The 18,518-nt window shown below is 47.6% G+C and overlaps 1 protein-coding gene across 1 annotated transcript; it reads left to right on the top strand.

The window, feature by feature from the left end:
• The first annotated feature begins 5,421 nt into the window (after window positions 1-5,421).
• GJD4 (gap junction protein delta 4) lies at window positions 5,422-9,505 on the top strand. Its single transcript, XM_079913082.1, has 2 exons — window positions 5,422-6,307; window positions 8,209-9,505. Exons 1-2 carry the CDS (start codon window positions 6,244-6,246, stop codon window positions 9,129-9,131), a joined length of 987 nt encoding a protein of 328 aa, XP_079769208.1. The 5' UTR covers window positions 5,422-6,243; the 3' UTR covers window positions 9,132-9,505.
• The last annotated feature ends 9,013 nt before the right edge of the window (window positions 9,506-18,518 follow it).

The raw sequence follows: 18,518 nt of genomic DNA on the forward strand, positions 1-18,518 counted from the left end.
AAATGTGTGACTCAAAATGTTTTCAAAAACAAAGCACACACTCGTTCCAAACCCAGAGACGAGCTAGTCATCTGTGGGACATTTGGGGCCCAGTGTGGTCAGACTCTGCCTTACACGCAGGTGGCCCAGACATAGGGCTGGTCGGCATGCCTTCTGGGACAAGTCTGCTCCACGCAGCGGGGCTTCCAGTGATGTCTGGGGAACCTCAAGGGCACAGCATTCTGTTTTCTCAGAGAAACAGTGCAATCCACAGAGGCTCTGGGCCATTAGGATTCGGGCAAACTTCAGGAGCCCTAAAGCTTCTGGGCTCAACACAGGAAAGTTGGGGCAAAATAGTTCATGCCGGGGCTTCCCTGATGGCGCAGTGGTTGAGAGTCCTCCTGCTAATGCAGGGGACACGGGTTCGAGCCCTGGTCTGGGAGGATCCCACATGCCGCGGAGCAACTAGGCCCGTGAGCCACAGCTACTGAGCCTGCGCGTCTGGAGCCTGTGCTCCGCAACAAGAGAGGCTGCGATAGCGAGAGGCCCGCGTACCGCGATGAAGAGTGGCCCCCACTCGCCGCAACTAGAGAAAGCCCTCGCACGGAAACAAAGACGCAACACAGCAAAAATAAATAATTAATAAACTCCTACCCCCAACATCTTCCAAGAAAAAAAGAAAACCACAGCTTTACTCCTTTTAAAAAAAAAAAAAAGCCCAGAGATAAACCCACACACGTATGGTCACCTTATCTTTGATAAAGGAGGCAACAATATACAGTGGAGAAAAGACAGCCTCTTCAATAAGTGGTGCTGGGAAAACTGGACAGCTACATGTAAAAGAATGAAATTAAAACACTCCCTAACACCATACACAAAAATAAACTCAAAGTGGATTAAAGACCTAAATGTAAGGCCAGACACCATCAAACTCTTAGAGGAAAACATAGGGAGAACACTCTATGACATAAATCCCAGCAAGATCCTTTTTGACCCACCTCCTAGAGAAATGGAAATAAAAACAAAAATAAACAAATGGGACCTAATGAAACTTAAAAGCTTTTGCACAGCAAAGGAAACCATAAGACGAAAAGACAACCCTCAGAATGGGAGAAAATATTTGCAAATGAAGCAACTGACAAAGGATTAATCTCCAAAATTCACAAGCAGCTCATGCAGCTCAATATCACAAAAACAAACAACCCAATCCAAAAATGGGCAGAAGACCTAAATAGACATTTCTCCAAAGAAGATACACAGATTGCCAACAAGCCCATGAAAGGATGCTCAACACCACTAATCATTAGAGAAATGCAAATCAAAACTACAATGAGGTATCACCTCACACCGGTCAGAATGGCCATCATCAAAAAATCTACAAACAATAAATGCTGGAGAGGGTGTGGAGAAAAGGGAACCATCTTGCACTGTTGGTGGGAATGTAAATTGATACAGCCGCTATGGAGAACAGTATAGAGGTTCCTTAAAAAACTACAAATAGAACTACCATATGACCCAGCAATTCCACTCCTGGGCATATACCCTGAGAAAACCATAATTCAAAAAGAGTCATGTACCGCAATGTTCATTGCAGCTCTATTTACAAGCAACCTAAGTGTCCATGGACAGATGAATGGATAAAGAAGTTGTGGCACATACATACAATGGAATATTACTCAGCCATAAAAAGGAATGAAACTGAGTTATTTGTAGTGAGGTGGATGGACCTAGAGACTGTCATACAGAGTGAAGTAAGTCAGAAAGAGAAAAACAAATACCGTATGCTAACACACATGTATGGAATCTAAAAAAAAAAAAAGAAAAAAAATGGTCAGAAGAACCTAGGGGCAAGACAGGAATAAAGATGCAGACCTACTAGAGAATGGACTTGAGGATACGGGGAGGGGGAAGGGTAAGCTGGGACAAAGTGAGAGAGTGGCATGGACATATATACACTACCAAACGTAAAATAGATAGCTAGTGGGAAGCAGCCACATAGCATAGGGAGATAAACTCCGTGTTTTGTGACCACCTAGAGGGGTGGGATAGGAAGGGTGGGAGGGAGGGAGATGCAAGAGGGAAGAGATATGGGGACATATGTATATGTATAACTGATTCACTTTGTTATAAAGCAGAAACTTACACACCATTGTAAAGCTATTATACTCCAATAAAGATGTTTAAAAAAATACATATATCCACTCTTTTTTACATTCTTTTCCCATATAGGCCATTACGGAGTACTGAGTAGAGTTCCCTGTGCTATGTAGGAGGTCCTTATTAGTTATCTATTTTATATATAGTCGTGTGTATGTCTCAATCCCAGTGTTCAGTTTGCATTCTCAAGACTTGACAGAGTTCTCAGGAGGGGCCTCAATACATTTGGAAGGAATGAATCCTCAACTCCGTGAAGAGAAGAAAACAAGCTCAGATGGGTTAATGTTCGCTCAGGGTCAAACACTGGTATGTGTTTGGGACCAGGTCGGAACCCAGACCCTCTGACCTGGAAGTCTGTACTCTTTCCCTAATGACCTCTTTGACTACCGGCGACTGTTTTGATGAAGAATTTTGAACTGCTTGGACGTGACCTGAAAACAAAAATCCCCCAGGTGGCAGGTGCAGCGAGCCCATGCTGGATGCCGGGGAACAGCTCCACTGCGTCCCTGGTCCCTGCTCTGCAGTGTGGTCCCACTGCTTCACCCTCGGACCCACATGTTCAGTGAGGGTCCTGAGAGGTTGCACTGTGTAACATGGTGCATACACAGGCCCTAGAAAGGATTGGGGACCATTGAGTAACTTTTGCTACGTAGGCCTGGGTCTGGGCAAATTAGAAAAGAGAGTAGGAATTACGAGGACTCCCTCCCTCCCCTGCCTCAGTCTTGGTTCAAATGCGCCCTCCTTAGCGAGGTTGTCTCTGGCCGCCCTACTACCCCTGGGCATCCTTTACTCCCATCTCCACTTTATTCTCCTCTCCAGCACTTACCACCATCTAATTAGTAATTCACTTTGCTGAAGATACTTCCCTTGTTTACTGTCAGTTCTTTCCACTAGAATGTAAGTTCAGCGAGGGCAGCAACTTGTTTCATTCTCTGTGCCGAGAACAGTGCCTGAGACATAGTAGGTGCTTAGTAAATATGGACTGAACTGTGTTTGTCACACTAGCAATCATACTTCAAAAGGCACCCATAAGTCACAGCACACCTATAGTAACAGTAACGAGTAAGAGGATGCCTCCCTCCTGCCTGGATGGTGCGAACATCTGTTGGATTCCATTTCAGCTGCTATCACAGTGTCGTATTCCATTTGGGCTGCCATCACAAAATGCTGTACACTAGGTGGCTCAGATACAATAGAAATTCATTTCTCACGGTTCTGGGAGAATAAGCTTTCTCCGGCCTCTTTCAAAAGGGCACTCATTCCATAAATCACCTCCCAAGGTCTCACCTCCGAATATCATCACCTTGGGGGTTGGGATTTCAAGGTATGAATTTTGGGGGGACACATTCAGACCACAGCACTCAGGAAGAGTGTTCTGACTTACTGCCCGACACCTGGGAACAAAAGGCAAGCTGGTGGTGGAGACTTGTGTTTTCTTCGTAAGGAAAGCCTGATTCTAAGTGCCTCTTGGTACCCGGGCAGCCCTTCTACCCGTATAGCCGGTCCTGCCCCTCTGCTTAGATTCCAGCGGTGTCTTAGAAAGACTTCCATGAAAAAGTTAAAAAAATACAATTTCAAATACTTGAAGTGCTAGCATTGTATTATGCAGATAATTGGATTTCTTTAACATTCTGGAGAGTTGAAAACTTTTTTGTACTTTTAATGTTTCCTGGATCAGACATTCTCTGGGCAGGGCAGGGACACCGAATGTCACGTAAGCGCTCTACTGAGGCCGGTGGTCTGGACTATACCTTTAATTTCAAGATTAGGAAAATTAGGAAGGTGGCTGAGTGGATTTTAAGGTATTTTCTAAATCTGCATGAATCAGCGAGTCTGTGGAAAATGGAATTTGGGGGGTTTTGTATTCCCCATGGGGACCAGTCTGTGATGTCTTGTGGGTGATATGGTTTAGTGGACAGATGCACATCTCAGAAGTCAGTATGGAAAAAGGAAAAGGAAAAGGAAAAGGGGGAAGGCAGAAGTGTCCCTGACTCCTGCTGGGTTTCTTTTTCATTGGGCCGAGCACAGGACTCCCCTGGATGTTCTCTCCACCCAACAGACACGCGAATCAGAGTTCCCCATCGATTCTGGGGTAATTTTATGGAGGGAGAGGTAGGATCTGATGCTCCAGTTACAGCCCCTCCTCTCTGTCCCCATCTTGTTTCTGGCAGCCACAAGGGGTTAGTATTTCCAGGAAAAGCAAGATGCCTTCTAGCAGGAGAGAGAGGAAACAAAGGAGAGAGAGGAAGAAAGACAGAATGGGGACCAGGTAGACCTAGAGGAGGGAGGGCAAAGTGATGAAGGAGGGGGAGGGGACAGGCAGCCAGAAGATGCCGTGGGAGCAAGAGGAAAGGCTGAGGGTGGGAACCCAGAGGAGCAGACCCTGAGATGCACCACCAGCCACCCCCATGCGTAATTCTTTACATTTTTCAACCATTTTCGTGCCTGTGATCTCACTTTGCATGTCACAGCCACTCTGTGTAGGTAAAAGGCACATTTTTTTTTCTACTTCACTGATGAGAAAACTGAGGCATGAAAAGCCCTAGTGATTTGCTCAAGGTCACAATATTCTAACTGAATTCCCATGCAGAATAGGCTATTTATATCATACAGCAAAATTCAGTCATTGCTTTCCTGGTCTTTCCATTTTTAAGCCAATAACCTGAACGGTCTATTAGGAAGTGAAGATATTTTCCTTTCTTTTATACTTGAACCCTTGAAACAAGTACTTCAGAATTTTAATGTGACTACAATTTCTCTAAATTTCATTGTTCATGTCAAAGCGTTTGACTAAAATATAGCAAAACTACTGTTCCTTTCAAGGGGGTCAAAATGTTTTCTGTGGGTGGAAACGTGTCCTGTGCATGAAGATGAAAGCATCTTTGTTGTACTCTTCCTTGGGGACTCTTTCTAGGGTTATTACTAAAGTCAAGAATAGATCAGAAATGGAGAAAAGGTAGGATATCAAGAATAGCTTTCATGGAAAATTGAAATCATTCCTTTTAAAGTTCACAAATTCCACTCTGAGGATAGACCCCCAGCCTTGCAGGATGGGCTCTTCCCAGATAGAAAGGTGGCAGCCACGAGAGGATTTTGATGCAACTGTGATTGATGTCAGCAGGTCCAGACGGTGATATTTTATGACAAATTTAATGGACATTTGTTAAGCTGATTCAACGGCACCAGCCCTGGGCTCGATGGGGCTGGGAGATACAAAAGGAGGACATCATCTATGAAGGTCTTTGGGGCCAGTTAGGGATGGAAATGCCACTGATTCGAGTTTTGCACACCCTCTGCATGCTAGGTGCTCTTAACACCATCATTTCATGTCTGTCTCCCACAAACCCCACTGCAAGACAAGGCTGTCGGGAGATTCAGTGACTCCTGGTGACCAGGTGGCTGCCCCCAGTTTTGCATCCAGGTCCTTTGTCTCTGAGTGAAGGGCTCTCGTCACTAAGCCAGACAGGAAGCAGCTACGGAATGACTGTGTCACAGCCTAACGCTGGGACACGCATCCCAGGTGCAGATTCCTGCTGGCACCCATGGTATAGGAATTCAGAGTTGAGGACAAGATCCTTTGGGGCTCGAGTTATGGTGGATTATGCTTCACAGAAGAGACGAAGTATGGACATTTTAGCGCTGCTTTAAGCAGTGAAGAAGTGGGTGTGGAAATATTTTCAAGGAGGAAACGCCTTTTTAATAGAGACTTGGCTGGTTAACAGAACTTTTCTTTCTTGGGATGAACGTCATCGCTTCTCTTATATCCTGAAGCGTCAGTTCTCCTGGTGGAGACACGTGAGCACTGCCAAGGGCCTGGAATGTCCCAAGAGGGTAAGAATAGCCACGATGAGAGACGGCTGCTTCTGGCCTCTGGTCGCTGCAGTTGTCAGGAAGGCTTTGCCTCACACAGCTCGGGACCGTCTCAACTAGAGACAGAAGAACGACCTTGTGCTCCTGGGCTTGAATCTTCCCTTTAGTATCTCCAGCTCTCACCTGGGAGTCTTTTGTAGCTAAGATACATTTTTTCCTGCAAAGATTTCCCACCTCCTTGGAGAACACAGGCTCCGGAAGTCTCCAGCCACCTTGAGTCTATGACCCCCTGAAAGCATGGACCAGCTGGACCTGCTGGGGTTCCTCGTCATCACCCTAAACTGCAACGTGACCATGGTGGGTGAGTAGCGCCAACCCCTGCAGAACACTGGTTCTGCCTTGGGTCACTTTTCCTGGCCCTCTCCCATGAGTAAGGCCTGCCTATCCCTGGAGGACAGGGAACCAGGGCTCAAGCTTTCCTCTAATTCTCCATTATTTAAGGAGGCTCCCCCATCCTTTAAGGATGTCTTGGGAGTGAGCAATGTTTCTCTCAAGGGGAGTCTTTTTGCTGACATTTGGGGGCTGAGCAGATGGGAGGGGTATTTTTGTGTAACTCTTCTCTGGCTACATTACCAGGAAAAGGAACAATACAGTCAAAGTTAGAGAAATTCATGCCTTGAGTAAGCTATCTTGTTCATCTTTTTAGGGTTTATCCTTGAAGCTCCATTTGTAAAGATTAGTAAGTTCTCTGTGCACTTTAAACCAAATCCCAATTTTAGTGTAGTTTTTATTTTTTTGACAAAGTAATACGTTTTCTGAGTTTGGTGTAGCCGAGTTAAATTTTCAGAGAGGTATGGGTGTCCTAGTAAAGGGGATTGAGAAAAGGATTAAAATATGTCTGTGAAGTGGTTGATATTTTCTTCATTGCTTTTTAGTCGAAGCCAACTTGGCTTTAAAAGTTTGAGTTAATGACTTTATCACGTAATGGTCACACAGTCCTTGAGTTGAACTGCCTTCGTTTATAAGAGAGTTTAGTTTTTCTGATGTCAGGTGATGATTTCTGTATCTCATCACAAAACAGAATATTTACAAATTATTTTGACTGGGTCTTCAACACACTCCAAAATAGTTGACTCATGAAATGAAAATAGGACTTGGAAGTTATTTTGATTTCTATGTTAGCCTAATTTATTCATGATAAATTGAAGAAAGACAAACTTCAATTCATAATAGCTGGAATAGGGGGGAAGGAGTTCTGAATTACTGAAGAGTCTAAAAAACTGAATGTTCTTCAAGAAATTCGATTTCAAGGGCTTCAGAGCAACATGAAAGGGCTACAGAGCCCACTGGTTACATAAAGGTCGTGTGGACTCTTAACCATAGAGAAAACTCACTGAAATTAGTAGCTTGTATTTGCTATACACAGTTACAGGAATGCACTAACATCCTTGAAAAAGTTCACTCTTTTTAACAGGAAGACTTTATTTACATCCGCCCAATTTTCTTTCTAGAACTTTCAGCCCAAACTCTGAACTCGCCAAACTAGATTAAACATTTTAGTATTCATGCTTCTTTAAATCTGCCAATTTCAAAGCATTCTACAAACACGTACAGGCATACCTCGTTCTATGGTGCTTCTCAGATGCTGCTTTTTTTTTTTTTTAACAGTTGAAGGTTTGTGGCAACCCTGCCTCAAGCAAGTCTATTGGCGCCATTTTTCCTACAGCATTTGCTCACTTCATGTCTGTGTGTCACATTTTGGTAATTCTCACAATATTTCCAACTTTTTCATTGTTATTATATTTATTCTGATGAGCTGTGATCAGTGGTCTTTGATGTTACTACCACCAGTGGCTGAAGGCTCAGAGGATGGTTAGCAATTTTTAGCAACGAAGTACTTTTTACTTAAGGTATGTGCATTGTTTTTTATCATGCTATTGCACGCTTAATAGACCAAGGTATAGTGGAAACACAGCTTTTATATGCTCTGGGAAACCAAAAGATCCGTGTGACTCGCTTTTTGGGGGGTGGTCTGAGCCTGAACCCGCAGTATCTCCGAGGTGTGCCTAGTTGAACACACTGTCCGACACCTTGTAAGTGCTCATTAGACATTCGTCCGATGAGCTGACAGGCTGATACTGTTGCTGTGACTTACACACTTAGTTCTCCAGGCTCAGCACCAGTAAAGATTTAAAGCTGCTGCTGGGAGGAGGAGATGTGTTGGTCTGGCTGTGATGGCGCCCTTCCTGTGCCTCTTTCCAGGGAAGATCTGGCTTATCTTCATGGTGCTGCTGAGGATGGGGGTGCTTATCCTGGCCGGGTCGCCGGTCTACCAGGATGAGCAGGAGAGGTTCGTGTGCAATACCCTGCAGCCCGGATGCGCCAACGTTTGCTACGACATCTTCGCCCCCGTGTCCCACCTGCGGTTCTGGCTGATCCAGAGCGTGTCTGTTCTGCTTCCATCCGCCGTCTTCAGTGTCTACGTGCTGCACAAAGGAGCCGAGCTGGCGGCACGTGGATCCCGCTGGCTGGATGATGACTCGGAGGACCACGACGGCCCTGAACTGACCCCGGGGGCCAGGCGCTGCCTGACGGTGCCGGACTTCTCCTCGGGCTACGTGGTCCACCTCTGCCTCCGGACCCTGACGGAGGCAGCTTTCGGTGCCCTGCATTACCTCCTCTTCGGATTCTTGGTCCCCAAGAGATTCTCGTGCACGCACCCTCCTTGCACCAGCGTGGTGGACTGTTACGTCTCTCGGCCCACGGAGAAGTCCATCCTGATGCTTTTCGTCTGGGCGGTCTGCGCGCTGTCCTTGTTGCTCAGTGTCGCCGACCTGGTCTGCAGCGTGCGCTGGGAGACGCGCAGGCGACACGGCGGGGCCCGGAGGAGGCCGTGTCAAGGGGCGGGGAGTGCGGCGCGGGAGGGACACGGGGCGCCCGAGGGACGTGGGGCGCGCGCTCGCCGGGGCCTGCGGACTGGAGGGCAGGGCGCGTACAGCCCCGCAGCGGAGCCCACCGAGCCGGGGCACCCGGATCTGCCAGGGGAGGACGAGAGCGACGCGCTGTCCTCAGCCAGCGACCAGCCGCGCGGGGCCGGGCCGGGAGCGGCGGCCCCGGGGTGGGAGGAGCGCCCCTGCGCGCCAAGCGCCGCGCTCCCGGGCCCCAGCAAGTCCGAGTGGGTGTGAGCGGCCGGCGTCCCGCCCCGGGAGCGCGGCAACCAGGACCGAGAACATCGACCTGCAGAAAGGTGAGCTGGCGGGACAGACCCGACTTCCTGAGAGGCTCCGGTGCAGCGCAGCAGGGATTTAATTTAGATGAAGCCTTCTGGGGAACCCTGCACTTGGCGTGCAAATGCGGATGGAAGCTCCAAGGATTAACCGGCGAGCATCAGGTCCATGAGTTTGTCGCGCTGTAGTTCTATTGTCTTATTTTACCGCAGTATGGGCTTGAAAAGCACGTTCTTTGGACTTACAGAGCTTATGAATATTTTAATGTTTTCGGGTGGATTATTTTGACGGTTTGTTGTTTGTTTTGGTTTGTTTTTCTGCTTAGCCAAAAGGGGCATCTGTTATGCACATCGTCCATAGAGGGATATTAGTTTAACTTCTCCAAACCCCTTTAATAAAATGAATGCTGATTGCGTTGCCATATCACACTTCCTACTTCACTGTGTTAAAGGAGAAACCACACATGCAGGAAATATGACTGAAAACTTTGGGGTCTTTTGGGGGTCATCTTGGGTTCTTCTTGCATGTGGGTGTGAGGTGCACAGGATGAAGGGTGGCCGCTGGCTTGCTTTAGTGTCGCTGGGCTGTTGGCTGGGTGGCTGTCCTCACTGAGCAGAGGGGGGCACTCTGGCAGCTGACAGGCCTAGAGTTGCCACACGGCTTCCAGTCCCGGCTCTGTGTCCTTGAGGCAGTCATACAGTTAGGGCTACTCTGAGGGTCTTCATGTCCCAGGGAAGCAGATGAGGAATGCTGCAGGTGTTCCAGCCTTGTGGTCTGTGCTGATGCTCCGGGGGTGGGGGGGTTATCCTAGAGACACAACAGTCTCACCTCTCAGGGGAGCCCCTCTGCTGTCCTCCGCTCGCCCTGGTTTCGGTCCAGGTGCTGTCCAGTTGGAGTGTGAGTCTGTTAGAGCTTCCGTGCTGCCTTCAGCTGCCACGCGGAAGACACAGTGCAGCAGAAAGACGGGGTAAGCCTGCTCCTCTTACGGCAAGGAAGAGCCACTGGGTGGCCCCCCAGAACGGATGAAGAACCTCTGGTCCCCAAACCCCCAACGCTGAGGAAGAGGAACTGCCCTCCATGCCAGCAAATAGTAAAAACAAACGTGAACCAAGGCACCCAGGGAACCAGTGGGCACTTTTAACTGTTCTAAAGATGACTTTGACAGTGAAATATCAGCCGGGATGGGGAATGACATCCTCCTTGATCTGTCTAGAGTGTCAAAGCCATTGGTTAAAACTTAAAAAAAAGCATCCCAAATTGGTTTTGGCATAAAGCGCTTTGAATGAATGTACCTGGTTTTTTTTTTTTTTGCGGTACGCGGGCCTCTCACCGTTGTGGCCCCTCCCGTTGCGGAGCACAGGCTCCGGACGCGCAGGCTCAGCGGCCATGGCTCACGGTCCCAGTCGCTCCGCAGCATGTGGGATCTTCCCGGACCAGAGCACGAACCTGCGTCCCCTGCATCGGCAGGCGGACTCTCAACCACTGCGCCACCAGGGAAGCCCTGGCAGGTGGATTCTTAACCACTGCGCCACCAGGGAAGCCCAAATGTACCTGCTTTTAACCCCTGCAGTAAATCTCTCTCCCACTCTCTGTCTCTCTCAATTGCTCCTCGATCCGTCGATAACCGCGAACCATGACCCAGACCCCTTCCTTCAGTATTTGGATTGGCGTCCGGCACATAGCAAGTGCTCAGTAAGTGTGATTTTTGTGCCTGATATTCCTGAAGTATTCAGGGCCAAATCTGGTTCTTGTCCCTTTCAGCATGCAGTTCTGATGGAGTTCCAAGGTTGGCCACAGTCTTAAAGACATGAGAATTCTCTAGGGCCTTCATTGCTATTTAAAAAATAAGTTCCGTAGGCCCCTCAATACCCCGATGTGAGCCTTGATAATGTTGAGTGAAGAAAGGAAATCAGATTAACAAATATTGGTAGGTGTGCCCACGCAGGGCTCCCAGATGACAGCTAGGAAAGGAAGGTGGTGAAGGCTGAGTGGGGACTCCCTCCCAGCCATGGCCCCAGAGAAAACTGGGCCCTGTTCTCCTATGACTCTTATGAGTCCATGCTTGGATTTGGGTTTACAGATGGTGCCTGTGTGTGGGTGGCACTGGGAACGGCTGCTTTGGCCTCTCTGCTGATGTCCCAAATCCCACTATCAGAGGATCAGAGCCTTGAAGTTTTTTCCATGGAAAACTGTAAAATCCATTCAGAGTGATGGAGGCCAAGAGAGGGGGAGAGGTGTGGAATCAAGGATAAGACATGTGGGTTCTGTCCCCATGTGCATCATTTCTTGGCAGGTCACTCCCTTCCTTTGGGCCTCAGTTTCCTTCTCTAAGGGATAAGGGCCTGGACTAGGTGATTCCTTAGTGTTCTTACATGGTTAGGAATCCACCAGTGATGGGTGTCCTTTTAACCTCAATAGGGGCTGGTTTATCAGGCCTGTCCATCCTCTGCCTGCCTGAGCACAGGTTTCCATAAATGAAAATGGTCAGAACAGGAGAGACCTGCATGTCCCGGGGAGAGCTGCCATGGAAGAGAGATGCAGACCTCATGAAAGGGGGCGATGAGGACGACTCACCAGCTCCCCACTCTGCTGAGAGATGGCAGAGGCTGCGTGGACAGACGTGGGGTCATCTGCTGTGACCCCTCACTGTGAGAGCAAGGTTGCAGAAGAGGCTTCAAGCATTCTGGAGTGTGGTTGGCAGTGTTGGCATGATGGTGGCCACCTTGTCAGAACACACACAGGGGGTGACCCTCCTCTTCTCTTTGCTCTCACAGGCCACTGTACATCTCCCCTGGTTCAGAACTTAGGTTTTGAAGCCTTTGAAGATCTTTTCTTTCTTTTTTAAAAATAGTAATTTATTTATTTATTTTTGGCTGCGTTGGGTCTTCGTTGCTGTGCGCGGGCTTTCTCTAGTTGCGGGGAGCCAGGGCTACTCTTGGTTGTGGTGCGCAGGCTTCTCACTGTGGTGGCTTCTCTTGTTGCGGAGCACAGGCTCTAGTCGCGGGGGCTTCAGTAGTTGTGGCTCATGGGCTCTAGAGCGCAGGCTCAGTAGTTGTGGCGCACGGGCTTAGTTTCTCCGTGGCATGTGGGATCTTCCCAGCCCAGGGCTCGAACATGTGTCCCCTGCATTGGCAGGCAGATTCTTAGCCACTGCGCCACCAGGGAAGTCCTGAAGATCTTTTCTAGTCATCTAAGAGGAGGGGAAAAAAATCTCAGACTGTATCCAAAAGGTAAAAAACGGCGAAAATCGTGTGGCTATCATCCTCCTTTCCAAGATTTTAGTCTTCCTCTCTGCATCTTTGGCACGCTGGGTGAGTGCAGGATGGTTCACAGGCTTGTGTTCCTCCCACAGAGTATTATTGAGTCACCCAGTGCCCAAGGTAGAGGCAGCAGGAGGTAAGGTAATTGTAGCTGCTGCAACAGGTCACCCCAATCTTAAACATTTAACACAGAAGTTTCATAAAGTACAGAGCCAAGTTTTCTGATTGATGGGCAGCTTTCCTCTGTGTGGTGACTCAGGGGTCCTTCCATCCTAGGCTCTACCATCTTCCGTCTTCTGTGGAAGAGACCAGACTGGTTCCAAGGCCAGGTCTGGAGAGGGCACAGGGCCCACCTGGCTAGAACTCGGTCCTGACTGCTTGGAAGGCTGTGAAGGGTGGCCTAGTTACACAGCTGGCCCCTGCATCCGTGGATGGATTGAATTCAACCAACCATGGATCTAAAATTTTTTTTTAAATTCCAGAAAGTTCCAAAAAGCAACACTTGAATTTGCTGCATGCAAACTATTTACATAGCATTTACATTGTATTTACAACTATTTACATAGCATTTATGTCGTATTAGGAGTTATAAGTCATCTAGAGATGATTTAAAGCGTAAGGGAGGATGTGCTTAGGTTATATGCGAATACTAGGCCATTTCATGTACGAGACTGGAGCACCTTCGGATTTTGGAACCAATTCCCAGCGGATAGTGAGGGATGACTGTCCGGGAAGAAGGAGGAAAAGTTGGGGCCAACAGCTGTCCAGTATTTGCCTCAGGCAGCACCCAAGCCCTGGGTACCTGCCCTGTGGGAGGGATTTAATGCATTCTCAGTGGCCAACGAACCAGTCTCAGGAGGGAAGCTAAGCGAGGACGTTAGCTCAGGTCCCTGCACAGGCTTCACTAGGCCCGCAGAGAGGAGAAAGGAGGTGACGAGGTTGAAGAGAACTCACGGAAAAGGGCCTGGAACCCAAATCTCTTGTACTGGGAACTGCCGTCTTAGATATGTGCGTTTCGGACGAGAAAGGATCTTAGTGGGTGTAAGTGCACAGCGATGGTCTTTGCTCAGTATGAATGGCTCGTTAGATGCTGTCTAAGTCTAGCTTTCTAGGTTAGCTTTCCAGAAATCTTCCCAGTTGCTGTCCTGGCCGCGATGAGCACCAGCTGGTGGAGCCCAGGTCTGAACCACCATGCCTGACCCTGGCTGCCCCGAGACAGATGCGCAAGAGAGAGCTCGGTGAGATGATGCGCACTCGGCCGAGAGAGGGATTATTTACGGAAAGAGTAAACGCGACTCTTTTTTTGTAGGATGCTAAAATCCACTGCGAGAACCACTGCGAATTTCCTGAGTGTGAATCTGGTTTCTGGCAGGAAGTGAGGAGGAGGCCGGTGTTTTGCAGTGAAGGCTTGTCCGGGGTCGCCCCCTGCTGTGGAGACGCGGCCACCACTAATTCGGCGTCCCAACTGCAGGACCCGGCTGGCAGCCGAGCCCCTGAGCCCTGCCGGCTGTGTTTTGGTTGTTCTGTGGGAGAAATGTTTCCTAGAAAGCAAACAGATGTCTCTCCCACACACACACACATTGGAAATAGATGAATGTATATTTTTCCTCCCTCTTGTCCATCATAGGGTGATGGACGACTTTCCTCAGGCAGCTTTCTCCTCTGCGCTGTGACCCAAGAGAGAGATGTGAGTGGCAGAAAATCGAGCCGAAAGAAGTGACTAAGTTTTCTCAGAAGCTAACTCGGATGAAATGCGTTTCATGGAGAATTCAGGAAATTCAAAATCAAATGCAAAAACTAGATTTTAGTAAGAGTCTCCTCCTTCCCCAGACAGGTGGAGCACAGAAGTACGTGACCCGTGTAAAGGATGCAGTGATAGCGTAGCATGTGCCTCTGGCCGACTGGCATCCACATCCCAGGCTCCCCGCCAGTCGTCCTGCCGAGAGGTTGCTGGGGAGGGTTCTTCTCCCTGCAGCCCTCCCTCCCTCCTCTGGCGGGTGCTTCCTGCTTTCCACACCGCCCCTGTGTGTGCTTTATCAATAGGCTGAGAAATGAGATTTCAAATCAATGGAGCTCCGTTGATTAACCAGTATTTATTGAGCATCAGCTCTGCACCTAGCATTTAATCTCTTAGTTTTGTTCCTTTCTATGAGGCTAAGAGAAAAAAGAAAATCAGCTTATCACCTGAGAGGCCAGCAAACGGATGGGAAGAGCTCTAGCTAAAGGCCATTGTTCCGGTTCAAATAACTCCTCCAATTCCTGTCAACTTTGATTTTCTCCGCCCTGAAAGGAGCATGTAAGGACTGCCTTTGTGGGCTTGTTGGGAAGTTCAGATGAGATCGTGAAGGTGGATGCGCCCCGGCAAGAGAACAGAGCCCTGTGTAAGGCGTGTCCGGGGCAGTGGGTTCACCCATGCTTGACAGATGACTCTGAACAGGTCTGTCCAGGAATTTGTGCTGATACGACATTTGCACGAGGAGGAAGGTGTCCGCAGACTCAGGGATGCCCCCAGCCTCCTCCCCACATCCTTTCTGACCAGCAGAGCCCTCTCTTGGACCATATTTAGGATGTAATATTTCTAAGCACCAAAATGGTAATTTATTTCTGGTGGTGGTCTCTTGACCATTTTCACTCTGTTCTGTTCTTGCTTATCCCCGCCCAGAAAGAGCAGGGTTTAAGAAATCTCAGCCGCAGATCTGGGAATTGTATTAGGTTAACTTTGGAAAACAGGGGGTGAGAAATTAGGGCTAATGGAGAAATTGTGGACACTCTGGCCTCCTGGGAAAGAGAAAATTTAACAAGACAATGATTCTTCCTCTTGGGGTTGAGAGGCAGCCCTTTATTTCTAATTTACTTTATTTTTGCCTACGGTGTCTGTCCACTTCCCTGGCTTTCACGTGATCAGGCTGCAAACTGCAAACGTTTGGCCTGAGATGTGGATTTGTAATAAAAGATGACAGCTGAGACCCTCAGAGGTGGAGTTCAGAGTGGATCCTGCAAACCTTGCAGCGTGACTACCCAGGAAGCTGTGTAGTGGACGTGCTAACAGATGCAAATATCTCTCTTCATTTACTATTCTTCCTTCCAGCTGCTTGCTAAACAGCCACAAAAATTCCCTTGCGGCTGTAACTTGTCAAATAAGGTATCTGCAAAGGTGCCTGAGGTCTTTTCCCCCTGGGTTTATGAAATGATGTGTTATTTTGTGTTTAAGAATTTGTTTTCCTTTTCTTGTGCTTTAGAAGGTTAAAGTGCTTTTGACCTCAGAAATAGTATTTGAGAGGCAATTAAATGTCTATAAATTGGTCTTCTTCACCTGGGATATTTGATCCGAAAAAAGCCTCACGCATTATTAAAGTTTACACTGAGCAAATCTAGGGCCATTTCCTTCAGAAATAAAAATTCAGTCATTTCATAGAGGTGGTTTGCGGGATTGGCCATTAGAAGGAAATAAAGTCTTATGCTAAAGCAGGTTCGTCAGATTTTGTTGTGTGCCGGGAGTGGCTCTTCAGAGAGCAGTTGAGAACATCATTAAGCCTGTACTCCAGGGAAAAGGAAATGTTTCCATTCTCCCACCAGCTGAGGGCTCTGGGAACAGTAGCTTTTTTTGTTTGTTTGTCTTTGTGTCCTCATCTATTAAAAAGAAGTGTCACCTTTCAGAAGTAAGATAAATGTAAATATGGAAGATGACTTTTTATGTCCACGTATTTATCGAGCATTTTTAGTATGTCTGGTACTTGTACAAGGCAAGAGATGAGTTACAAGAGAAAGATAAGGAAAGACCATTTTGATGAGACAATTGGGGAATAAATGCAGGCAACATATGCTTAAAAATTAAATTTCATGGTTCAGACTTGGATATTTCATTATAAAATTTCTGTTGTTTATAAATAAACCACCATTGAGCTGAATGGCAAGACTTCTCAAAGTAGAGGAGTTGGGCCACGTGGCGGCTGAGCCTTGGCTGTGAAGCTACCGCACCTTCCTGGGCCCTTCGGGTGCCCCTCTCTCAGGTACTTGCCTACTCACTGCCCTGCTGGCCATGGCTCCTCCCCTAGACTGCACCCCCAGGAGGCCTCCCAAGCCCATTCCCTCCAGCACCTCTCTCATCATCTTGGAATCTTCCATCTGCCAGGGGCCTTAGTGACTCAAACTTAACGAGCTAATTTTACACCTGGGTAAATGAAGGTCCAGGAAGGTGAAGTCACTTATCTAATATAATCTGGCCAGCTGGTGGCCAAGCCTTCCCACTCCCATCGCTCCGCTCTGGGATGCCTTCTTGAAGGCAGTCAGACAGAAGGGGTTATTGTTCACAAAGCTGAACATTGACAATAGTGTAAGCTTTCTAGGAGGTTAACAAATGAACAGAGGGTGCACGGTCCCCACAGAGTGAGTTCTACATATATACATTCACACACACATACGTATATACATATTCTTTTTCATATTCTTTTCCATTATAGTTTATTACAAGATGTTGAATATAGTTCCCTGTGCTCTCCAGTAAGACCTTGTTGGTTTTGAGTAAGTCTTGAATAGTGGTATTTGAGGCCGTATGAGAGGTCTACAGAAGAAGAATGCAATTGGTGTCTGATTACAGGTTAGAGCGGCAGACATTTCTTGAAGTTAAAACAGTTATAATGGAAATATAAGAACACAGAAGTTTTGTAATAATGCCCCTAGCCTCGCTCTGTAACACAACATCATCATCTTTTTGTAGTCTTAGCTTCTTAGGTGTTAAAATTTATAACTGCACTTGTAATACTTTTATTCTGCTTTTCCCCCTTGCTCACCCATCATACACATTGTTCATGATTCTCTGCTCTTTATCAGCCGTTTGAATGGATGCGAAATAGTCCACCAGGTGACCACGCTGATCACCAACCCCAGCCTCTGCTATGGAACGTTCAGATTGCTGTTGACTAAAGTGCTTCTCGCTTTTTGATATTAGACAATAAAATAGCATGGGCACACAGGCCTTTTCTCTTATCAGGTTATTTCTTTACGATAAATTTCCAGACAATTTTTATTAAAGTTTGCATACATTCTCAACTATTAAACCACTTTTGACTCCAGGCAGACCATATGTGATGCTTCTATCATTTCGTGGGTTGAATTTAAAATGCTAACCCTGAAGATGCCATTTCCCTGTCATGCTTTGTCGAGAACTTGGGGGAGTTCCCTCCAGGTAGATGGCGTGTCTGAGTCCCCCACTAAGTCTGTCAGTGAAGTTGACCTTGGACATGGAACTGAGTCACAGTGACACACGTTAGTTACATTTTAGTCATTAACCTGTTCGTAAAATAGTCATCCTTACCTATTAGAGAATTTAAATCCAGTAAGATTTACAAGTTGGGCCAGCTTTTCAAAGAACTTGATCAGCTAGGTGTGTTTCAGTGCACTCCAGTTGTAATTATTTAATCATGATTTTCCCCCATGCCTGAGGAAATTGCCTTTCCGGAATAAATTTCAGTCCACGTTAAACTCAAAAACACAATTCTATGTTTTTCAGCTTGTGGCTCCCAGCTGTCCTGATTAAGAGCTGGTCTTGCCCTGTTCCCGGGCTCTTCTGCCCCTCTACTTTATTTCAGCTTGGCAACCCCCAGACCCAGGTACTCCTGGAAGTAAGGAGGTTGATGAGCTGTCGAGAGGCGGTGGAATCTGCAGGGCTCTGACGGGCGGGGTTGGGGAATGAGGAAGAGGGATGAGATCCTGGGTACTTGGTAACTTTCACCAGAGGAAACCCTGGTGGCAGATGGATGCTGATGGTTTCTGGTTTGGAGGTGCCGAGGTTGAGTTGTCTGTGGAGCGTTCAGGAGATGCCCAGCTGGAAGTTGGTCTTACTGGACCAGAGCTCAGAGGTGTTTGGCAGGAGACAGATTTGGGAATAATCAATGTAGAGCTGCCATCAGATCCTTGGGCATTCGTGCCCACGCTCTATCCTCTGCTTCAGGCAACCCCTAAGGGGCAGGAAAAGAGCCAGCGGGGTCAGCAAGACCTTCAGGATCCCTATGGCCACTTCTAAGGGGTGAGTCCCTTGTCTCCTCATAACAACCAGACCTCATAGCAAAGCAGCCCCGATTATTCA

Source organism: Stenella coeruleoalba (assembly GCF_951394435.1).
Source record: "Stenella coeruleoalba genome assembly, chromosome: 2".
In the NCBI taxonomy this organism is placed as follows: domain Eukaryota; kingdom Metazoa; phylum Chordata; class Mammalia; order Artiodactyla; family Delphinidae; genus Stenella; species Stenella coeruleoalba.

Coding starts and splice junctions, on each gene's coding strand:
- GJD4 (XM_079913082.1), top strand. CDS start 6,244: ATGGACCAGCTGGACCTGCTGGGGTTCCTCGTCATCACCCTAAACTGC. Junction 6,308..8,208: donor CTGCAACGTGACCATGGTGG/GTGAGTAGCGCC, acceptor GCCTCTTTCCAG/GGAAGATCTGGCTTATCTTC.